Genomic DNA, 25,313 nt, shown 5'->3' with positions numbered 1-25,313 from the left:
GGCCCTAAATCCCTAGCTACGCCCCTGATTCCACTGAAGCATCAATAACTACCTGTAGCATGTAGAGAAGATGATTTTGTCTGTTTCTGCCTCTCGTGAATTTCCAAAATGAGCTACAGAATGACAGATAAAAACAGAACTAATATGTGAAGAGCTTAGTGAAGAAGTCCGTCTCCCAGGTATGTAGGGATTTGTTTTGTCCGTTGGTGATCCGTGTGAATGTTTTTATGTTGAATTACATGTTTTTGGTTTCAGTGTAACATTTTTGCCTTTGACCTTTAGGGCCACTGTACCTACCTTACCGTCTTTAAAGGTGTTTCTAATGTTCAGTCTTTCCTTTTTGTCACAATGAAAATGTTTCATTTCTGCAGCTGTGATTTTCTGCCACAGGGGGGCAGCAGTCCCTTTCCAAAGCAGCGCTGATGTATGACGCAGAGTTTAACACTAAAAGACAGTTTGATGCTCTTTTTTTTGTTGTTGTTTTTCTAATTTAGCGGGAGCAGAATTTAGTGAATCAGATCCTCTGAGACAAAATAACAGAGTCAAACAATCCTGCTTTAAAGTTACTGATGTGGAAATATAATCTCGACCAGTGATGCTCAACGTATGTGGCTATTTTGTGAGGATTTGTGGCTCTTTAAAGTCTTAATATGGAATATTATTCCCCCAGAAATTATCCATGGCAAGTCACTTTAATCAGTTTGTTTCCCACACTTACACAGTAGGTTTAAATTGTCACCCTTTAGTTTTAGTCTGAATATTCCCATTGCCCTTATTTGAAGTTTTTGTTTCCTCTTGTAATCCATTTTTACTGCTTTGAGCCCACTTTTGACACTTCTTTCCCCCACATTTTGCCCATTTTGCCACTGTTACCCAGTTTTTGCCCCTTTTCCCCAGTTGTTGACTCTTTAATCCTGTTTTTTTTTTGCTATTTTTTTTGCCGCTTTTCACCCCTTCAAGCTGCCTTTTGCCATTAAATGCCACTTTTTCCCCAGTTTTTGCCACTTTCTACCCTCTTTGTCTCTCTTTCTCCTTTTTTGTCACTTTTTACTCAGTTTTAGGCATTTTGTGTCCACTGTGCCCCTTTTCACAGTTTTTTGTCGCTTTTTGACCTTTTATTAATTTAAGAATTTATTTCTTCATGATATTTTCACTGTAATTTTGACCCTTGTCTTTGTCCCCAGTACATATTCTTCAGGTGAACATTAATATTAACCGGTGATTATTTCGGTACTTTTCCCCTCTTTAGCTCTGTTCTTTGTTTGAGGAAGCGGGAAAGCTGATACACCTGCTGTATGCCACTGCTCGTCCCGGCGGGGCGGGGCGGGGCTGGGCGAGGCGGGGCGGGTTCAGGTATCGCTTTGTTTTGTCCTCCTCCTCTGTGCCTGTGTGTTCCCTCTGTGAGGTTACCTGTTGATTTTACCTGTAAATCCATCTGGAGGGAGGACAGTCTCCATGTTCGAAGATCAAGAACCGTTTAAAGGTGTTTCATTTGTCGTGATTTCCGGCCCAATGTACAGAGAGACGGTTCCGCTCGTTTTGTAGACATTTTTTTAGGTTTTATTTTGTTATTTTTTTCCGCTGCTGTTTCTGAGGATTGTTTCCTGCATCGTAGCAACACGATGCGAGATGTTCACCTCAGCAATGAGACGTGCAGTAACGGTAAGGAATCTGAATTATCGCTGTTTTAGAGCCTTTAACGGAGGATGTCATCCGCTGATAAACCTCTGTCTACAGCCATATTTGTCTCTGACGTGGTTCTATTAACAGCACTGTACAGTTAGAATTCAAAATGTAGGTCAACAGAGAGTGTAAATAAAATGGAAATATTTAGCCCTTTAACGAAGGACTACAGCTTTACAGCTTTCATTTTTTAACTAGTGGAACAGGCTTTATTTTACTTCAGTGTTAATCAAACACCTCAACAATTTAATATGTTTTACACACAAGGACTGATTGAAGTTTTAGACCTCAGATTTTATGCATTAATATTCAATCAACACGACAAACGTGATAAATATATAAAAGCTTTGTGGAAGTATTAGCTGCATGTAATATTAGAAACATAACGGTATGGCTCAATGTAAGGAAGCAACACGTCAATATCTACTAATACTCAGTGGCGTGCACAGACATTTTGGGGGGCAGGTGCTCAGTAAAAAATAAGGGCACTGTCTGTGGCATGTGGAACTGCCGGCTGCCTTATTATAGCAATGTGAGATTTTAAAAGAAGAAGAAAAAAAAACATTATAGGCACAAGTTACATAGTAGCCATCTCTGCTATTGTGTCGTCTCTTTCACATACAGCTGTTCTCGCTCATGCCTTTCTTGTTCTCCCTCATTTTGATCCTCCATGCTGGTAGATGGCCTACTGCAGGACAGCACAGAGCTGCGTCCCTGCTGTAGCTGCCTAGAGAATAATGATAGTTTTAATGATAGCCTATTTTTTAAGTTTTAATAATAGCCTATTAAGGTAAATACAAGATTACTGCAAGTCCTGTAACATAGAATTAACTTATGGTTGGTGCAAAATAATATAATTAGCAAATATACCTTCATGCCTGATTTAGTACTGACAAACCACTTTGCGTAGTTAAATTAAAATGTGGACAGCTTTTAAGATATTTCAATAAAATTAGAGGAACAGTTCAACTTTAAAATCTGAGCTTTAAAAGGCCCTCAGCAGTTAACATGACTCTGGTCTGTCATCTTCATCTTCCTCTTCCTCCTTGCTGCTGGTGGAGAGCAGAGAGCTGCTTCCCTGGGCTACCTGCTGTAGCTCCCTTTCTTTCTCCTTTTTAACCCTCTCCTTTCCAGGCATCATGCTAATGCTGCAATTAGTAAATAAAAGAGACCAAAAGTATGAATAAGACTGCTTGGTGGCATTACAACAAGGCAGAAGGCTGCTTTTTCTGTTTGTCATTTAGCAGTAAATATTGAGCTTAAGTATACTGATAGATTCACATGCTGTACCAATGACAAACTCTACCGACGTTAGTTGTGTGGTGGTCATCTCGTCATATCTATTATTGATTTGGGCTAGTATTGCTTGTTAAGCAGGTGAGCATTTGGCTAATTTATGCTCAGTTGTGTTTGGTGCTGTATGAGACAGACTACTTCACAACAGAGACAAATTAATGCAGGTTTCAGCTTGGCAACTGAGGCTTAGGGGGCAAACAATACTCGATTCATTTATGTTACCCGGCTGGCTGGTGGGGCAGGGGAGGAGGTTTGTGTGGGCTCCAACTTTGCACTGCTGCTGCAACGACGCGACTCCATTTGCGTCCGCTCTGCGCGTTCACGTTGACGAAGGAAGAGAGGTTATCACACGCTTTTAATCGTCGAGTATTTATAGATGATCATGTCAACATGGGCCAAATACATTACACTGTAAAACAACAACAAAAAACACAACAAAAACGAATTTTTAAAAAGGCACTTGCCTGGTCCAGAGGGCAACAGGCAGGTGCTGTAGCACCACCTAGAGTCTATCTGTGCACGCCACTGCAAATAATCGATACATTCTCCCTTTTATCAATGAACAATAGTATCGAAGCTCCATCTTTAAGACTGAGTGGACGGAGCCACTTCAAAACAATAAGCACTGTCAAATTGTCAACATATTTCTGCAGCTAGAAAATGTGTAGAAGTATGAATGCAGGTTTTCCTGATGGGAAACAAGAAATGCTCAATTGTGGGTGTCGGTGTTACATATGTCCAGTGTGTTGACACAATACTTTCTTTTAACAGGATAGCTTTTACTATTATTTTCTAATTTAAGTAGATGTATGTATTTATGTACACATATTCTGTCTATTTTCCCCTCAGGACTCTGGTATTAAAAAGTCAGAATTACAGATCAAAGTCATAATTCTGAAAAAAAGTCAGATATCTTCCAAAAACTCAGAGAATGAAGTCAGAATTATGACTTTTCCTCACAGTATTAGTTTTCATCTACTTAATCTCAGAATTATGACTTTGATCTCACAATTCCGACTTTGATCTCAGAATTCTGACTTTGATCTCAGAATTCTGACATTGATCTCACAATTCCGACTTTGATCTCAGAATTCCGACTTTGATCTCACAATTCCGACTTTGATCTCAGAATTCCGACTTTGATCTCAGAATTCTGACTTCTATATGTCTTCTGTCTTTGATTTCTTCCCTTGAAGTAAAGCGGGAATATTTTTTTAAGAGTAGATGTAGTTCTTTTATTTTGATTTCCTGACTATTAAAATACATCAACCCCATTTATATTTCCATCATAAATAGAATAAATGCATTTTAAGTTCACCAATCATGTAACACTTGAATGATTGTAGTATTGTTGTTTTAGGTATGCTTCTTATTCTCACAAAAGTTTGTGGCTAATGTGCTGAAGATTCAAGTCACATTTTTGCAATATCACTAGACTTCACAGATTTTTCAGTTGATAACTCAAACTAAACTAGCTGAACTGTTTGATGAGCACCACATTGTGCCCGTTTATATTTATAGGTATGTAAAAAAGATGCCTTTCAGATAAAGAGTTGTTCTGCCTTGGTTTCAGAAAATGTTGTATTAAAATATCAGAAACAAAGATGTTATTTCTGACTTTACTGTCCCAGTTTTAGCTCCTTTTATAAATGTGTTTTAGCTCCTATTATAAATGTGATTTAGCTCCTATTATAAATGTGATTTAGCTCCTATTATAAATGTGTTTTAGCTCCTATTATAAATGTGATTTAGCTCCTATTATAAATGTGTTTTAGCTCCTATTATAAATGTGTTTTAGCTCCTATTATAAATGTGTTTTAGCTCCTTTTATAAATGTGTTTTAGCTCCTATTATAAATGTGTTTTAGCTCCTATTATAAATGTGTTTTAGCTCCTATTATAAATGTGTTTTAGCTCCTATTATAAATGTGTTTTAGCTCCTATTATAAATGTGTTTTAGCTCCTATTATAAATGTGTTTTAGCTCCTATTGTAAATGTGTTTTAGCTCCTATTATAAATGTGTTTTAGCTCCTATTGTAAATGTGTTTTAGCTCCTATTATAAATGTGTTTTAGCTCCTATTATAAATGTGTTTTAGCTCCTATTATAAATGTGTTTTAGCTCCTATTATAAATGTGTTTTAGCTCCTATTATAAATGTGTTTTAGCTCCTATTATAAATGTGTTTTAGCTCCTATTATAAATGTGTTTTAGCTCCTATTATAAATGTGTTTTAGCTCCTATTATAAATGTGTTTTAGCTCCTATTATAAATGTGTTTTAGCTCCTATTATAAATGTGTTTTAGCTCCTATTATAAATGTGTTTTAGCTCCTATTATAAATGTGTTTTAGCTCCTATTATAAATGTGTTTTAGCTCCTATTATAAATGTGTTTTAGCTCCTATTATAAATGTGTTTTAGCTCCTATTATAAATGTGTTTTAGCTCCTATTATAAATGTGTTTTAGCTCCTATTATAAATGTGTTTTAGCTCCTATTATAAATGTGTTTTAGCTCCTATTATAAATGTGTTTTAGCTCCTATTATAAATGTGATTTAGCTCCTATTATAAATGTGTTTTAGCTCCTATTATAAATGTGTTTTAAGTCCTATTATAAATGTGTTTTAGCTCCTATTATAAATGTGTTTTAGCTCCTATTATAAATGTGTTTTAGCTCCTATTATAAATGTGTTTTAGCTCCTATTATAAATGTGTTTTAGCTCCTATTATAAATGTGTTTTAGCTCCTATTATAAATGTGTTTTAGCTCCTATTATAAATGTGTTTTAAGTCCTATTATAAATGTGTTTTAGCTCCTATTATAAATGTGTTTTAGCTCCTATTATAAATGTGATTTAGCTCCTATTATAAATGTGTTTTAGCTCCTATTATAAATGTGTTTTAGCTCCTATTATAAATGTGTTTTAGCTCCTATTATAAATGTGTTTTAGCTCCTATTATAAATGTGTTTTAGCTCCTATTATAAATATTTAGCTCCTTTAGCTCCTATTAATGTGTTTTAGGCGCTCAGCATTATACATGTGTTTTAATCTATTATAAATGTGTTTTAGCATCTTTAGCGTTTTATTTTAACCTCTATAAATGCTGGTGGTCAGAGGAAGTTTGATCAGATCAGGAAACTGTGATTTGTAAGAGACTTCTGCTCTGAATAAAGGTTCCAGTCTGTTTACAAATCTGAGAGCCTCAGGTCCAGGTGATGCCTTACCAGAATCTAGATGTTCCAAACATCTTAAGAGAGCAGAGAGGCGCTCAGCAAACACTCACATCTATCTACAGCTCTCTGCATCTTTGAGCGTTTTATTTTCCTCTTTGCTGGTGGTCAGAGGAAGTTTGATCAGATCAGGAAACTGTGATTTGTAAGAGACTTCCTGCTCTGAATAAAGGTCCAGTCTGTTCAAATCTGAGAGCCTCAGGTCCAGGTGATGCCTTACCAGAATCTAGAATGTTCCAAACATCTTAATGAGGCTTAGACCATTTTAAGCCCCGCCCCCCGTTCAAAACGTATGCAGAGGTCCATGGTCTGAGATTTAAATTCTTGCACAACACTTCAAATAAAATATTTGAGGGTTTTCATGAAACTGGTCTCAAGCGTACACTTGGACTTCTGTTTGATCGTTGACTCGTCGCCAGATTATCAGATCATGTTTCACGCCTTCACTGCTCTAAGTAAGAATCGAAATACAAATATCCACAGTTTACTGTAAGAGAAGAAGAAATAGAGACTAAAAATGTCAAAGAAAGAAAAATAATGGTGTAAGATAAACGTCTAAAATTAAGAGAGATGTCTAACGTAGAGCTGATATTTGCTAAACAATCTAGTTCAAACTCAAGGCCCAGGGGCCAAATGCGGCCCACGGTGCAGTTTTACCTGAATGGTGAATTTGCCAAAATGTTGAAGTATCCCTTTAAACATGAACATATAACTCTGGTTCTCTGCAGGGTCGGTGGTTCGGCTGTGGTGTGGCTTCCAGTCCGCCGTGTGTGTGGTCAGTGGAGATCAGCTGTTCAGCTCACAGCCAGACAACAACACTCAGACAACAGGTACACCTTCACAAACACACACACACACACACAAACACACACACACAGGCTCCATGTTGGTAAATGGGGTCTTTATTTGGGGATAAATTACCATAAATCTCAAAAACAAACGAGAGCTTTGTAAACTTCTTAAAACTTAGTTTAACTTTAGATAATTCAGTGTAGAAATGTGTTTGTGTAAGGGGTGTGTACGGGGTATAGAAGGAGGAGACCATGGACTGTTTTACAGCATTTATTTGCTCCTGCAGAAGACAATGAAAACACTTAAATTGCCTTCTGGTATCTGATTTCTGCACTTCTGCTCCCTCATCGCACCATAACAGCTCTGTGTAGTGCTCAGTTTTACATATTACATCCATACAAACATATTGAAATCACATTTCTGTTTGTATTAAACTCAGTGTACACATTACTAGCCAAGAGCCGCTGAATTAGGCTGAAAAACATGTTTTCTATCACATTTAACAGTACTTTGTTTTTAAACAATGAGAAACAACACAAGAAATTGTCAGACAGTGACACCTAGTGGCCAAAATAAATAAGCACACAGTCGTTCTATGAACAGAAACTTTGAACACTTACGACATTTCTCAAAGAAAACGTTCCTGCAGAAGACAATGAAAACACTTAAACTGCCTTCTGGTATCTGGTTTCTGCACTTCTGCTCCTAAACATACAAGATGATAAAGTTTACACTTTGAAATTGCTGCAAATGTTTCACTAGCAATGGTGGACATGTCCCGTTTCTATGGCGCCAAAAACGCTACGTTAAAATAGCTTTTAAAGTAATATTTGATATCAAAAACAAATCCAATTGACTGGTGAAGGTCATAAAATGAGCATGAAACAATATACTCTTAAAAATTCAACTGAGACAGCATATTTTTCATAGTGAACAACAGAATAGCACAGCAGCATTTTCTCAACTTACCCTCAGCACAGCATAACAGCTCTGTGAGGGAACAACAGTAGGAGCTACGGTAGGCCAAGAGGTACAAAAACCACAAAGGGCATAAAGGGTTAGCTCCAAAAGAAACATGAATTTGAAAATAACAGTCTATGAAAATATCTCATTGAGTTAAAAATTCAAAAATACTTGACAGAATTAACCCTCTGGTACCCCTTGTGCCAAAAATGCACACTTAGTTGATTTATTTTTTTTTTTAACTTTGTCCTCTTTCACAATTAATATCATCATGTATTGCATTTTCTGGTTTCTGGGCTTCATTTGAGAGTAAGGGCTTCACATTTGCACCTGGACCATGTTTTTTTTTTTCTTTACCCTGTGACATCACTTTTACCATATATGGGCGAGGGCAGGAAGTACATGTTTCTTCCACCAGATTTCAGTGTTATACTGCCCTCTGCTCCCCTTCTCACTAACTCTCTGAGGTTTTGTTTAAGTGCAGATCAGTGTGTGAGTCTGTGAGTGTGTCTGTGCAATAATCAAAAAATAAGTTATCTCATTTTCATGTAGTAACTTGCAAAAAAACCCCAAAACCAAACAAAACTTTTTTTTTTTTGTATTTCGCATCTAAAAATGCAGTGACATCATCAATGAAACATGGCATTTAAGGGGTAAAAAAAATTAAAATGAATGAGTATTTGACATTTATGGTTAGGGCTGACCTTAAATGAGAAAAATATAATTCAATAACAGTAAAACAATTTTGAAATGTATGATATTTATAACATGATTTAAAGGTGTGCATTTATGGACAGAAGGGTAAAAAACGTGAGTATTTTAGAATAATTGAACTCAAAAAATAAAAAATAAATAAAATAAAATAAAATAAGAAATAATAATGCATTTTAACCAATGATGCTACTAATCAATGACATCTGCCAGGCTGCAATCATCCATAAATAAGTTATTCAGTTTCAGTGTAGTATCTTGAAAAAAAAAATCAATTTGTGTTTTTTTCATCAAAAAACTTGTTTGTTTATATTACAAACATGGAAATTAAAGGGTTAAAAGATGTGACAACTAAAAAATAAAAAAGAAACTAGTACAGTGTTTCTCAATCCTGCTCAACCAAAGAGCCAAATTGTTGAAAAATACCTTTGCAAGAGCCACAATCACCAAGAGTGGCAAAAATGGGTAAAAAAAAAAAAGAATAGGAACAAAGTGGTATTTAATAGCAAAAGGTAGTTTAGATGGGTGAAAATGGTAAAAAAAAAAAAAAAGGGGGGGGGGTTAAAATTGTAAAAAAAAAAATGGATAAAAGTGATAAAAAGTGGAAAGAGGTTGCAAAAAGAAGTGGCAAAAATGGACAAAACATAGAAAACAAGTAGTATTTAATGGCACAGTGTAGCTACAATCTGAAGCCATAAAAATAAGTTAAAGATGGCAAAATGGTTAAAAAGCAGCAAAAATGGATGAGAATGAGCGAAAATGGGAAGAAAAGGTGGAAAAAAAGTCAGAAAATAGCAAAACATAGATATTTAAAAAGATGAGTTAAAGGGCCAAAAAAGGTCCAATGGTGACAAAAACAAGGCAACAAAAATGAGTGAAAAGTGGCTAAAATGAGCAAAAAGCAGATAAAACTGGCAAAAATGGGCAAGAAAAAATGGAAAACAGTGGTATTAAATGGCAAAAGTATGCTTAAATAGGCCAAATATGGTGAAAGGGCAAAAAAGGGCAAACTAGGAGGAAAATGAGGCCGCGATTTTGGGGATACCAGGGGGTTAAATAAAACTCAATAAAATTCTGAAATATTTCTGTAAACAAAAGTAAATAATTATGTGCATTTTTAACTCTGTTACATTTGGATAATAATAAAGGTGTTAACACAATATGTAAATATTCCAGTCTGTAAAACACAAACGGCAGGTTTCAGCCCAGAAATGGCCATAAACAGAGATTATCTGTCAGAGACACGGTGAGATGAAGGTCAGATAGAGAGCTGCTCTAAAGGCTGATTTATCAGAAATACAGAGAGAATAACCTGATGGTGTGTTTGTGATTCTGCTGTGGGGGAAATGAAACCCATTATTAACAGGAAAACTTCCTCATCAACAGCTCAGTGAGGAAGAAGAGGGGCCCATTGTTCCCATACAGCAGATCCAGTTTAAATAAAGTTACTGAAACATGTTTAGACTTCATCAGACCAGTTTGTCTTTATTTCAACACAGAGGTGGTATTATAGACCAGGTTTATATCAGTGAACAGGATGATAGTTAACCAAGGCCTTTTGGCCTCAAACTAAGAGAGGTTGGCATTGGACCAGATAAGCCTCAGGGGGCATGGCCTGATTATTTTACTGCTGTCTAATGCAGTGATCATCAACTGGTGGCCCGGGGGCCACATCAGGCCCCCCATATCTTCCCATTCGGCCCTCAGAACATTATCAAATTCAAAATATGTGCAGAGGAAAGAGTCTAGATCAGTGTTACTTAACCAAAGAGCCAAATTGTTTAAAAATACCTTTGCACTGGGCCACCATCTAAGTGGTAAAAAGCAATAAAAATGGCTTAAGTAGCATTTAAAGTAAATCAAAGGTGGCAAAAATGATCAAAAAGCAGGAAAAATGTGAGAAAAGGGGCAAAAATGTGGAGGAAAAGGTGGAAAAAGGGTCAGAAAATAGCAAAAACAGGTGAGAAGTGACAAAAAAATTAGTTACGGGGGAAAAATGGTCCCAAAGTGGCAAAAACATGGCAAAAAATGAGGGGAAACAGACTAAAATGGGCAAAAAGCAGTCAAGAGTGGCAAAGATAGGCAAAAACTAGGAAACAAGTGGTATTTAATGGCAAAAGGTAGCTTAAATGGGCGAAAAATGGTGAAAAGGGGCAAAAATATCAAAAAAAAAATGTGGAAAAAGGGTCCAAAAATAGCAAAAATGGATAAGAAATTACAAAAGAATGAGTAAGAGGTGGCAAAAAATGGTCCAAAAGTGGCAAAAAAATGGGTGGAAATTAACTAAAATGGGTAGAAAGCAGTCAAGAGTGGCAAAAATGGGTAAACAACAAAAAAAGAACAAAGTGGTATTTAATAGCAAAAGGTAGCTTAAATGGGTGAAAAATGGTAAAAATGGTTAAAAAAAAATGGAAAGAAGTTGCAAAAAGAAGTGGCAAAAATTGACAAAAAATAGAAAACAAGTAGTATTTAATGGCACAATATAACTACAATCTGAAGCCATAAAAATAAGTTAAAGATGGCAAAAATGGTTAAAAAGCAGCAAAAATGGATGAAAATGAGCGAAAATGGGAAGAAAAGGTTGGAAAAAGTCACAAAGTAGCAAAATTTAGACATTACAAAAAAAATGAGTCAAAGAGGCAAAAAAAGGTCCAATGGTGGCAAAAACAAGGCAACAAAAATGAGTAAAAAGTGGCTAAAATGGGCAAAAAGCAGATAAAACTGGCAAAAATGGGCAAGAAAAAAGTGCTATTAAATGGCAAAAGTATGTTTAAATGGGCCAAATATGGTAAAAAAGGGGCAAAATGGGATGAAAGTGGCTAAAAGAAACGGCCAAATGGGGAAAAAGGAGGAAAATGGCAGTGTTTAATAGCAAAAGGCAGCTTAAATGGGTGAAAACTGGCAAAAATGGTGAAAAGGGGCAGAAAAGCTTCCCTTTTTCAAGGTTTTCTGGGGGAGTAATATTTAAAACTAAGACATTAAAAAGCCACAAATAATCACTAAAGAGCCACACGATGAGTATCACTGAACTCATGTAACTTTTTTATTTACAGTAATAACCCCCCCCCACTAGGAGGAAAATGAGAGAGATTATCTGTCAGAGACACGGTGAGATGAAGGTCAGATAGAGAGCTGCTCTAAAGGCGCCATGGACCCCCACTGCGCCTGAAGGTGGCTGAACACAGCCATGAACATGTGCAGTGCAGACAGGGCTGCCCATAAGGGGGGTTAAAGGGGAGAGCTTTCAGGGACCCAACCAAACTGGGGGTCAGCAAAATCCTGGTCTATTGTAAAGCTAAGCTGTGGTATCCATATCTTATATTTAACCTGAATAATAACCACTCTTATCGAAGAAACAAATATATATTTTTATTCATTTGTGTAGTAAGTAGTCTGCTTAAAAATATAAATCCCTTTTCTATAAAAAACAGGCTTAAAACGGGTTAATAATGGCAAAAAATGGTAGATAAGGTGGTAAAATTGGATTTTAAAAGTAGCAGAAATGGGTTAGAAGTGTAAAAAATTAATTAAAGTGGCACAAAAATCACCAAGAAATGGCAAAATGGTTTAAAGTGGCAAAAATGGGCACATAAAGTGGTAAAAGAGGATTAAAAAGTGGCTGAAATAGTTTAAAGTGGCAAAAAATATGTGGAAATGTGGTTAAATAGGATGAAAAACTGCTATAAATGGGCATAAAAGGGTTTACTGATGCAGAAATTAGCTGAAATGGGTTAGACTGGAATAGTGCTCATATCAAATAGTAAATTGTAGTTAAAAGGGCATAAAATGTGGTAAAGCTGGGTTAATAGTGGCAGTAATGGGTCAACAGAGGCAACAACAGGCAGAAAGAGGCAAGAAATGGTTTAGAAATGGCAAAAATGGGCAGAAAAAAAGTGGTGGAAAGTGTTTAAAATTTGACAAAAATGTGTTTTAAGCCACATAATGTGCCAAAATTGGCAAAATTGGTGGGAAAAGTGATGAAAACCAGTTAAAATTGGGCAAAATTGGTGTAAAGTGGCAACAGTGTAATTTAAAAACTATTCTTAGTTTCTTCAAGGCATCTGGAGACCCCTCTCAGTGTCTCGCGACCCTCAATGGGGTCCCAACCCCAAGGTCGAGAACCACTGCTGTAATGCATGGGTGTCAAACCAAGGCCCGGGGGCCAAATCTGGCCTGTGGTATAACTGGTCCACCAGTATGAGGTCTGCAGATTTCCTCCAGTTTAAATATATAAAAGTAACCTTGATGATTTAAAATATCCTTAAGTCATAAAAATAGAAAAACTAAAAAGTAAACATTTATAGGATAAAAAGTCAGGCATGTGGGGGAAAAAATCATTTGTGGTTTTATTTCCTACTCCAATATTGCATCTCAGAACATTTTCAATTCATAATCTAACTTTTATCACACATGTTGACCTTTTTATATTCAGAAATCTTAATTTTAGGTCATATTTTGACCTTTTTAACTAAATATTTTAAATTTCATTGCATATTTGACCTTCCAGTTCCTAACTTTGACTTTTAATCTCATATTTTTACCTGTTAGACTCAAAATTCATGATTTGAACTCATAGTTTGACCTTTTAAACTCATTATTTTGACTTTCCATCTCATATATTTACTTATTAAAACATTATTTTGACTTTTAATATCTTTATACCTCTTGAACTCATTCATTCAAATTTTTAATCTCAGAGTTTGAGCTCTTAAACTTATCATTTTTACTTTTTTACATTTCAGAAGGTTATTTTCCTATAATTTGTCACTGGTAAAAATGAGGTTGACAGTTTATGGTTAAATGTTGACCCTGTTCGGCCCTCAGGTTAGACCTAAACTCAGAATCCGGCCCCTGCAGTGATTGAGTTTGACACTCCTGCACTAAAGAGTCAGAACCTTCTCATTCATGAATCTTAAAAATCAAACAGTTTCAACATATCAGACGTTCTTTTAACAACAGTCTGCAAACGTCTGGGCAGTGAGGAGACCAGCTGATGGGGTTTTGGAGAGCAGTGTTGTCCCATTCTTGTCTGATGTAGCATTCTAGCAGCTCGACAGTCCTGGACGTTGACTTCTGTTTTGTTTACATCTTACACAGCGACCCAACTTTTTTGGAACTGGGGTTTCTAAATAATAAGAGTTTGTGTTTTTTGTAAGTCTGAGAAAGAAAAAGTAGAAGAGAAGAGAGGAAAGGAGCAGTCTGAGGTTCCTTCTCGGCTTACGGTTATTAAAGATGCTCCAGCTTCTCTGATCTCTCTGGGAGTTAGCATTTATGTGGTTTTATAAGCGACCTTTACACTGTAAAGACATGGATGTAGCTTTTAGCCTCTTTTTACATTTGTTTGATTAAATATTTGTTAAAGAATGTCCTGCGCTTTTATCTGGGTGTAATCATGAGTCACAGTCGTTATTCTCCATGTTTAATCGAGTCCTAAACTCACCTCAGCTCCACACCCTCGTGAACACACACTCAGCTGACTGAATGTTTATCTGCAGATTTACAGACTCAGACTTCCTACAACCTGTGGCTCGGCCTGACGCTCGCCCTGCTCTCCGCCTTCCTGATTGGAGGAAGCGTCATCTTGAAGAAGAAAGCTCTCCTCCGATTGGCCAGCAACGGACACACCAGAGCAGGTGAGCCCAGGAGGATGTCCGACCGTGTCTTTCTGATGTTGGTTTATTTAGAAGACGATGAAAAATCAGGAGTAACTCTTGTTATTCGACTCAGAGTCACTGACATTATGATGGCCTCTGATGCTGGAGAATGTTCTATCTTAGTGCTCCTCGACCTGAGCTCCGCATTCGACACTGTGGATCACAGCATCCTGATTGACAGACTGAGACAGTGGGTGGGTGTGACTGGAAGTGCGCTTGACTGGTTCTTCAGTTACCTTTCAGAACGGTCTTTCTCAGTGTCAGTTGGCCCCTACCTTTCTGAATCTTGTCTGTCATGTGGTGTGCCTCAAGGTTCTGTCCTGGGCCCCACTTTATTTTCTATGTATATGCCACCATTAGGTCATGTAATTCGCAAATTTCAGGGAGTATCTTATCATCTTTATGCTGATGATGTTCAGTTGTGAATTTCTTTTAAGCCTGATGATGTGTGTGTAAGGTTAATGAACTGCTCAACTGTCTGTCTGCTATTAAGGACCGGATGGATAATAATTTCCTTCAGATCAACACAGAAAAAACAGAGATCTTATCATTGCCCCAGACAGCATTGTGTCCGAGGTTCTTCAGTGTATTGGGCCCCTTTCTTCCTCAGTCAAAGCAAGTCTGAAAAATCTTGGGGTAATTTTTGCCCAGCCAATGTTTTTTGATCAGCATATCAAATCACTGTCCTGTTCATGTTTCTTTCATTTCAGAAACATAGCTAAACTAGAGTTAGAAATGCTAATTCATGCTTTCATCTCTTCACGTCTAGGTTACTGTAATCCCCTCTTTACCCGCCTCAGTTAACCCTCTCTTAACAGCCTGCCGTTGATACAGAATGCTGCTGCTAGATTCTTCACCAGGTCCAACAGATTATCATGACCTCTAACTTACGTTCTGCTGCTTCAATTAAGATTTTGAAAAAGCAGCTGAAAATGCATCTTTTTAAACTGTCTTTTGATCATTTGTTGTAATTTTGTATGTTTGTACTAATTCTGTCTTTTATTCTCGCTCTTTGTGTGTATTTTTGCTGTTTTATTATTTTGTTTTGTAAAGCACTTTGTGACTTGCTCTATGAAAGGTGCTATATGAAATAAATTTTGCTTACTTACTTATTCAGTTTTTTCTGTTTGTGACAGAAAATGGAAACAATGAAAACAAACAAACAAACAAACAAAAAAATGAGCCATTTCCTAATTTTTTCAATTTTGGGCAAATAAACAAAAATCAAATAATTTTTTTAAGGGTCAAAATTTTTTTCATGTGACCCATTGGGAAAGGTGGAAATTTCAAAATAAAAGCCCTCATATCAAAATGTAAGCTGTCCAAGCCAACATTTACCTGTTAGCCCGATTGTTTGTTTGTTGCTCTTATTATTTCTTTATCTATTCACTTATATATTATGTACACACACTAATAAATAAAGTAATAAATAAACTTTTCCACCAAACATTACAATCATAAATTGAAAATCGAGGTCCTGCTGTGTACATAGATAAATACCTCTAGCAGTTTAAGCGTATTTATTTATATAAATGTATTTTCTTCCTAACAGTAATGTGGTCCATTAACTCAGCGGTACTTTAACAGTTGACATTATTGTTGATGCATTATATAGAGCAAATAGGCTTATTATTATACTGTCAAACACAGTGGATGGCTATGTAGGCTTAAATATTAACATGAGGGCTTTTATTTTGAAATGTTAACCTTTCCCAATAGAAATGACTTCCTTTTCCTCAACTGTTTCCTTAAAACAAGAAAACTGAATAACTGAATTTAAAAAAAAACGAACAAAAACGTCCCCTTTTAATGTTTTTCCTGTTATTTCCAAATTTGTGTCAAAAACTAAAAAAATGGAATAATGAGACGTTCCGCCTGTTTTTGACTCTGGTTTCAACCAGGACATGGATCTGCTAGAAAATACACTGACCCTGACCGTGACTAGGACTCTGTTTCTGTTTCCTGAACAGTCGGTACCATGACGGCCATCTTTGAAAGATCTTGTTCAGGATAAAGCTAATGCGATGGATTGTCCGAGCCTGAGACTCTTGTTCTTGTTATGGATTATTTAAGGTGACTTCCTTGATGAAGAAGATAATTCTGAGGAGTCTGAGGAATGAGACACATGAGCGTCTGTCAGCTAGAACCTGCTCTGCCATTGTTTGGTTCCAGTATATCAGCCGTGACAGAGATAACAGATCTGATCCTGACTCTCGTTTCCTGTCTGATATCAAACAGAAAGTGGCTCAGCTCAGACCAACCAGTTTCTGTTTGATTTTATCAGGAAAGTTCAGCTGATTCATGGAATCTAAACGTTTCTAACAAGAAAAGCAGAAAACATTCAGTGGAGCTGTTAAAAGCTGGTATCCTCTGTGATCACTGACTCCAGTACAAGCTTGACTTATCCAAGGTTTTAATATTTAGGCTGGAAATTTAAATTTACCATGGTTATAACTTTGAATATTTACAGTTTAAAGTCATAAAAAACAACTAATAAGAGTTGAATGTTCTTGTTTGTTCTCCAACAATGATTGTCAAATCTCATAAACCCATATCTGATTCCCAATAGAACAGAAACAACACATCAGATGTTAAACTGAGACATTTTAACATTTCAGGGAAATATTAGCTCATTTTGAACTTGATGGCAGCAACACATCTAAAAAAAAAGTAGGAACAGGGCAACAAAAGGCTGGAAAAGAAGCAGCTGGAGGAGCATTTTACAGCTAATCAGGTGAACTATCATCAGGTCAGTCACATGACTGGGTATAAAAGGAGCATTTTAGAGAGGCAGAGTCTCTCAGAAGTAAAGATGGCAGAGGTTCATAATGGAACAATTTCAGATAAATGTTCCTCAAAGTAAAAAAGTGAAGATTTTGAATCTCCCTCCATCTACAGTCCATAATATCATCAACAGATTCAGAGAATCTGGAGAAATCTCTGGGAGCAAGGGCCAAGGCTGAAGGGGCCCTCAGGGGCCACTGCATTAAAAACAGGCATGATTCTGTAGTGAAATCCCTGCATGGGCTCAGGAACACTCCAGAAATCGTCTGTCAACACAGTTGGCCGTGCCATCCACCAATGACAGTTAAAGCTGGATGATGGAGAGAAGAAGCCATATGTGAACAGGATCCAGAAACACCGTGGCCCGTCTTCTCTGGACCAAAGCTCATTTAACATGGACTGAGGAAACATGGAAAACTGTTCTGTGGTCAGAGGAAACATGGAAAAGTGTTCTGTGGTCAGAGGAAACCACAGACGCCATGTCCTGTGGACTAAAGAGGAGAGGGAGCATCCAGCTTGTTCTCCTGGCTCAGGTCTAAAGCCTGCATCTCTGATGGTATGGGGTTGCATTAGTGCCTATGGCGTGGGCAGCTCTAACATCTGGAAAGTAGAGAGAGCTTTTAGAGTAACATATGCTCCCATCCAGACAATGTCTCTGTCAGGGAAGGCTGCCACTATTTCAGCAAGAAAATGTTAAACCACATACTACATCCATCACAACAGCATGGCTTCACAGGAGAAGAGTACAGGTCCTGAACTAGTCTGCCTGTAGTCCAGACCTTTCACCAATAGAAAACATTTGGAGCATCAGAAAAGGAAGAAGACCCAGGACTGTTGAGCAGCCAGAATCCTACATCAGACAAGAATGGGACAACATTCCTCTCCGTCAGCTGGTCTCCTCACTTCCCAGACGTTTACAGACTGTGATACAGACAATGATAAACATGACCCTGTCTCTACTTTTTTTGAGATGTGTTGTTGCCTTCAAATTCAAAATAATATAATAATACTTTTCATGAAATGGTCAGATGTCTCATTTTTAACATCTGATATGTTGTTTCTGTTCTGTTGTGAATCAAATCAGGGTTCATGAAATCTGACAATCATCGAATTCTGTTTAATTTACATTAAATACAGCGTGCCAAGTTTTTTAGAATTAGGATTGCATTTGTTTTTCATAATGAGAAGAAAAGTCTTTCCTCTTCTCATCTAATGACAACAACCTAAAAAGTATTTCAGAGAAGTTAACATATTTTTCTAACATTCCTTTCCTTTTTTATATAAACTATAACACTTTATCTTTTTCAGGTGATGGAGGCCACGGCTACCTGAAGGACTGGCTGTGGTGGGGAGGCCTGTTAACCAGTAAGAATTTAATTTTTATTATCTATAACCCTCAGTTCTGTGTGAATATCTGGAGTTAGAGAAGCAGGAAATAACTCCCATGATTCCCCACATCTGATGTCATTATTTTGACTGAGAGGATGTACTGTTATGATCTCTGTTCTCTGTGCTGATCTATGAAACTGTGACAGGAAGCACATTTTCCCTGAATTAAAAAAACGTTCACCTATCATCTGGTGTTCTACTAGACCTCTTCATGTCTCTCTCTGCAGTGGGAGCAGGAGAAGTGTGTAACTTTGCTGCCTACATGTTCGCTCCGGCCACGCTGGTGACTCCGCTGGGCGCTCTGAGCGTGCTCATCAGGTAGCTCCATCACGCTCTCAGAGTTCACGTTTCTGCTCTTTATCAGCAGAGTAAACACAGACCAGATAAAGGTCAGACCAACAGGCAGAACCTGGACTCTGGAGTCTAAACTCTCAGAATATATAGAGACATCTTTCTGTTTCTGTGTCTGTTTGATTCAAGGATAGATTAACTTATACTCTGTGTGTTTTACAGTGCAGTTCTCTCCTCCCACCTGCTGGGGGAGGTGTTGAACGTGGTGGGGAAGCTCGGCTGTCTGCTCTGCGTGCTCGGAAGCGTCTTGCTGGTTATCCATGCCCCACAGGAAAGGGAAGTGACATCACTAGAGGATATGTCCAACAAGTTGCTGGAACCTGGTGAGAGAAGGTTGACCCCTCAGGCCTCATTAGGGTCATTTTTGTCCTTTTCAATTTGATATTTGTAGCATGAAATTTAGTGGAGGTGTGTATCGTTTTCTAAATTTTAAACATTTAAGCCTCATCCATTAAAATGCCACTATAATTTTCTATGTAACTAAAAAGTGACAGTCAGCATGTTAAGGACAAAAGAGTCCCATTAACTCCCATTGTTGGTACTTTTGCCATTATGTAATAAAATCATGTGTTCTGTTGTTTTTGGAGTCAAAATGGAGAAAAGGCTCTAAATTTGCATTTATTTATTTATTTTGCCTCTTCTCCCCAGGTGTACTAACGGTTGTTTTTAGGTTTCCTGGTGTACTAACGTTGTTGGTTTTTTTAGGTTTCCTGGTGTACTAACGTTGTTGGTTTTTTTAGGTTTCCTGGTGTACTAACAGTGTTGTTTTAATGTTTCCTGGTGTACTAATGGTGTTGGTTTTTTAGGTTTCCTGGTGTACTAACAGTGTTGTTTTAATGTTTCCTGGTGTACTAACGGTGTTGGTTTTTTAGGTTTCCTGGTGTACTAACGCTGTTGTTTTTAGGTTTCCTGGTGTACTAACAGTGTTGGTTTTTTAGGTTTCCTGGTGTACTAACAGTGTTGTTTTAAGGTTTCCAGGTGTACTAACGGTGTTGTTTTTAGGTTTCCTGGTGTACTCACGGTGTTTTTCAGGTTTCCTGGTGTACTAACGTTGTTGTTTTTAGGTTTCCTGGTGTACTAATGGTGTTTTTCAGGTTTCCTGGTGTACTAAAGGTGTTGGTTTTTTAGGTTTCCTGGTGTACTAACGTTGTTGTTTTTAGGTTTCCTGGTGTACTAACAGTGTTTGTTTTTTAGGTTTCCTGGTGTACTAATGGTGTTTTTCAGGTTTCCTGGTGTACTAACAGTGTTTGTTTTTTAGGTTTCCTGGTGTACTAAAGGTGTTGGTTTTTTTAGGTTTCCTGGTGTACTAACGTTGTTGTTTTTAGGTTTCCTGGTGTACTCACGGTGTTTTCAGGTTTCCTGGTGTACTAAAGGTGTTGGTTTTTTTAGGTTTCCTGGTGTACATGACCCTGGTGTTGTTGCTGTGTGCCGTGCTCGTGCTGTATTTCTCTCCACGGGTCGGTCGCTCTAACATCCTCGTCTACATCAGCATCTGCTCGCTGCTTGGAGCTTTCACTGTCTCCTCTGTGAAGGGCCTCGCCATTGCCATCAACACTGGTAGGAGCCAGAACAAGAAAACAATAGACAAAGCATTTTTACACTAGTGCTTTCCACTTGGTTTAAATTACAGAGATAAATGTTTAATTTTTTGGGGTTTTTTTGTCTATTCATGTAGTGGTTTATGATATTTCTGTGCTTGCCAATCCCCTCACCTGGATCCTGCTGGTCACTCTCATCGTCTCCATAGTAACACAGGTGAGCTGTTAGTTTTAGAGCTGAGTCAGAGGAAATATGTTTTAGTGTGATTTTACAGTACAGGATCTTAAGTCTGATGTGTAATCAAACAATAAATCACGGAAGCCCTAAGAGGACATGAACCTGTTACAACAGGAGCATTTTGTGATTTATGCTTCTGCAGGGGGAGGAGCTACAGTGAAAAAGTACAGACATATGTAATCATGGTCCTTTTAACACCCACAGGTGAACTACCTGAACAAGTCTCTGGACACCTTTAACACCCTGCTGGTCTACCCCATCTACTACGTCCTCTTCACCTCCGTGGTTCTCTGCTCCTCCATCATCCTCTTCCAGGAGTGGAGGAGCATGGCTACTGTGGACGTGGTCACCACGCTGGGAGCCTTCATAGTCATTGTAGTGGGCGTGGCCATGCTCCACCTCTTCAGAGACCTGCAGGTAGGTGCTCCATGCTTGACTTATTTATGTTGTTGCTTATATTCAGCTTCAGCAGAGGGTAGGTCATGCATGTTTCTGGTAGTTCTTTGTGCTTGTCAAACAGCCTTAGAGGATGAATGCCAACATGAGTCTGATCCAGTTAAGATAATGGAAAAGCAGAGCTTTAGGTCCACACTCATTGTAGACACACCTGAATGTGCACTGAAACGGTTCCACATCTAAAAGCTCTGACAGCAAACAGAGGAGGTCTGGGGTCAGTGGAGTTTACAGCCGTCTGATTTCTAATCAAAATGAAAAATCCAAAATCAAGAAAGAAGCCGTTTCCAGATAACTCTTTAAAATGGGAAAGCAAACATGAAAAAATAAGTGCCCTGGGGGCTTTCAGGAAGTTTAGTTTAAAATCAGCATCAAGAAGTGGGGGAAAAAAAAAAAAAAAGTTTTTTTCATTTTCCATTTCTCTGTTTGTTTAACAAAAAAAACAAGAATGAGTAAAAAAAAAGTTATTTTCAAAGGTTTTACATTTCTCTTTTTTGATTTTACATAAAAATGTTTTTTACTTTTTATTTATTATTTTTGTTCTGATTGGAAAAACGGAGATCATAGAGTGGAAAACTGGTGACGATACGTTTTTCAAGAACACACCTGCACCTCCAAACATAAAAGTAAGATTTAAAAAAAAAACGTATTAAATTATTTAATTTACTAATTTATTTAAAAAATACAGAAATTGAAAATGGAAAACAAAACAGGGATATTTTTTTGTATTTTTATTTTATTTTTTTATATTTTCAGTTTTCTCACAAACCAGCTGACAGGACCAAGAAGACATTTTTCTCTGGTTGGCGTTAAACACCCTGACTATCTGGGATACCGTCTTCAGGATTAAACTGGATGTTTGCATACGACACATACTAGCAGAAATTAGGACCCCTTCAACTGATGTGATCTAAAGTGTTGGAAGATGTTTTCACAGCCAACAGAGCTTTATTTTGAAATAGGAATTCCAGAATCAAGAAATAAGCTGTTTCCCAATTAACCTTTATTCAAAAAACATGGAAAATATGGAAAATAAACCTGCCCTATGCCTTTCCTGGCAGTTTGATATTAAATTTAGAATTAAAGAACGATGTATGAAAAACTAACCATATTTCGTTTTCCTGTCTCTTGTTTTTGATTTTCCAAAAGTAAATAAATCTGACTGCTTTTATGTTCAGATCAGAAAAAATATTCAAGTGATTCACAGCTAATTTTCTGAGCACAACACCTGCACCAGGTAAACAAATGAATAAATAAATAGTTTTACAATACCAATGATCTGCTTTTTGTTTTCCTGGTTGAAAATAAAAGGAAAATCAAAAATTGGTCAGTAGCTGGGTTTCCATTACAGTTTTTCGCAAAATAAAAGAAATATTTCTTAAATTTCGATTAAGAACAATTGCGTTTTGAATGCGTTTCCACTGAAGGGAGCTTTGGGCATAGGCCTTGCAATTCTAATAAAATCTCATCTCGTTTGAATCCGCTGCAGGGAAGCTTGTTGGTACGGTTTTGGTTACCTTATGGCGGTTGCCTTAATAATTCTGAACAAAACATGAAGGCAACAGATAATAGTCCAGAGGTAAAATCCGTATGTACGGCAAAAGCCATGCATGAGGGTGTAAGTATGATGTTAAGAAAAGTCTCGTCTCTTCTTCTGTCCACACGAACCACGCCATTTTGTCTTGGAGTGACTGGTCATGTGACACCGTACGTCACATCTTGTGACTGGTAATTGTGGAAAAAAGTGTTTCCATTACACTTTTGCGATAAATTTCTATATCAAAATGCCTGAAAACCTCCTCATGAAAGCGTACAAATTTTTTAGCGATATTTTAGGGTTTTTTCGAAATTCAGGTGTTTCCATTACCAGTTTTTTATTGCACTATTTAGATTTTGCACATTTCCAAGTGTAATGGAAACCCAGCTACTGTGAGAGAAATGGGAACACAATAAAAACCCAACACGGAGCTACCTTAGGCCCACACGGATGAATTCGGGAGTATACACAAAAGTTTTTAGTCATATTGGCGTTTCGAGGGTGTACTTTTTGAAACCGGGTCCCAGAGTGAACAAATCTTTAAACTCTTACTGTTTCGTCCCCATGTGGACAGCCAACCAACCGCATCATAAAATGATTATGTCACACATAGCGTAGCCCACATAAGCCGCGTACGCGGGTCAAACAAAAACAACAGTGGCGGATTACAGGGTTGTGTTCGTGCTGCAGAAGCTACTGAGCTTGTTATGGCTTTATCAGCAGAATCTGATGCTCCTTTACCACCACAGCAGACACCAGGTGTTCTTAGATCCAAAGAGAACAACCAAAAGGGCAACTAGAAGAAAGTTTGGGGCAGTTTTCTGTGATCTTCTCTCTTTTGGTGCAGCGTTACAGCGCCACTTGGCATAGATACTACAGTGTTTTCAGTCGTTTACACAGACATTTCCTGAAACGATCCCGTGTTTACGAAAAACTTTTATGGAAATATATCGTTTTCGTCTCCATGTGGAGGGGCCTATAAGGGCCAAGAGCACTTTCTTCTGTTTGGCCCTCCTGTTGGTTGTTTGCAGTCATATGATCCAGATGATGCCTGAAAGTCAGGTGGGGGCAGGAAGTAAAGGGCAGCGGTTAGAATCATTGTTAACGGAGGAAAGTTAATCTGTTAAAGCTCTAGGTGGCGCTGCAGTTATCATAATTTCTGCATCCATTGGCTAAGATCCCTTCACTTTACTGTGAAGGGCGGAGCAGAGAGACAAGTCTTCATCATCAGTCCTAAACCCTCATCTCTGTGCAGAGGTGAAAGGACAACTCTGAAATCACTTTTTAAACACTGCTTTATTTGATTTTAAATAATATACAGTACAAATAATGAAAGGTACCGGCTAAAGGAGAAACAACACATCATTTTTTCATTACCCAAAATAAACCATTTATGCATCGTTTAAACCACTCCTAGTTCTGCTTGAGGTTTCTGTCTGCTAAGGGAGGTTTTTACTCTCCACTGTCGTTTTTCTGAGTGTTCCTCGAGGCGATGCTCAGGGTGGATTAATGTAGGATCTTTGTGAGCAACACAACAAAGAGGAGGTTTGATATTATCTCTGCAGCTTCTTATGTACTTAAACGTGCTTTAATGTCTCCCAGGTGACGATGAAAGAGCTGACCAATCAGCTGTCTCAGCCGGTGGAGAGGGAGGAGCTCTCAGCCAATGGGGGACCGGCAGTTGAAGGAGGGAGGAGTCGGAATAAAAAAGAGGATAAATACGGACTGATGGACAACATGATGATAGAGAGTCTTCCTCCTATGAGAGAGGACGGACCCAGAGTCTTCATCATCAGCTGAGAGACACCAACGAAGAAGAAGAAACACAGACACAGGTTTGTGTTTCCTGTCTGGACTTTGTAGTCCACACTGATCTGATGTGTAGTCCTGACTCTGACGATGATGTGCACTGATTTAAAGGTGTGGTCCTCTGGTTTGACGGCATTAGGGTTCAACTCTGAGGTCCATCAGCTCTCAGTGACCAGCTGCTGGTCCGGTTTAGACTTCATCTCTTTCTATGCAAAACATCTTCACATCTACTACCAATGTTCTTTTTAGATACATTTTATGAAGTGCCTTTTTTCAAAAATGTCCAGCAGAGGATTAGGGTCACTTAAAGTCAGAATTCTGACCCTAAAGGACTTTGCACACGGAGTCTGTCTGATTTTTTGCATGTTAAAAAAGAAAATTGATCTCTTATGTTAGATTGATAACAGCTGGATCTTTGGCCCATGATTATTTTATCCAGTCAGGTTTGATTTTTTTTTTTGCATCAGTCATTTAGATGGTGATTGCTGCTCTCCTCTCTAGCACTGAAACTTAAAACTCATCCCCCACTGGATTTCTGACCATTACCTCCCGCAGTGCGTGCCATCCCCTTCTGCCCAATCACAACAAAAGTGTCAAATTATTTTAATTTAATGTCCGTTACTCAGATAGAAACACATTTTTATGTTGGTAAAAACACACCATTCAATAAATCAGTGACATAAATTTATGAATGAGGGAAATAATCAGAAATATTTACCCTACGCTCTCACAGGTAACGGTGGTGTCTTACCTGGTAGGTAGCAGTAGTTCCTGCCCTTTTTTCCTCCGACCCCCCAAAAATTACAAATCTGACATAAAGACTCAAACCAGCAGCAACCTTCTGATGCCACCTGATCCCTCGTCCTTCTGGAGATGAGCAGTAAAT

General features: G+C 37.8%; 1 protein-coding gene across 1 annotated transcript; it reads left to right on the top strand.

The window, feature by feature from the left end:
- Nucleotides 1-1,602: 1,602 nt before the first annotated feature.
- Nucleotides 1,603-24,634, top strand: nipal4 (NIPA like domain containing 4). The gene is made up of 10 exons (XM_041801906.1): nucleotides 1,603-1,662; nucleotides 6,937-7,038; nucleotides 14,170-14,307; nucleotides 18,421-18,477; nucleotides 18,729-18,819; nucleotides 19,015-19,175; nucleotides 20,242-20,409; nucleotides 20,528-20,607; nucleotides 20,833-21,045; nucleotides 24,221-24,634. The coding sequence occupies exons 1-10, from the start codon at nucleotides 1,623-1,625 to the stop codon at nucleotides 24,416-24,418; spliced, it is 1,248 nt and encodes a 415-aa protein (XP_041657840.1). The 5' UTR covers nucleotides 1,603-1,622; the 3' UTR covers nucleotides 24,419-24,634.
- Nucleotides 24,635-25,313: the final 679 nt, after the last annotated feature.

The sequence above is a fragment of the Cheilinus undulatus genome, linkage group 12 (assembly GCF_018320785.1).
Source record: "Cheilinus undulatus linkage group 12, ASM1832078v1, whole genome shotgun sequence".
NCBI lineage: Eukaryota > Metazoa > Chordata > Actinopteri > Labriformes > Labridae > Cheilinus > Cheilinus undulatus.
The sequence above is the reverse complement of the archived record's forward strand: the minus strand, read 5'-3'. Positions and strand labels throughout refer to the sequence as shown.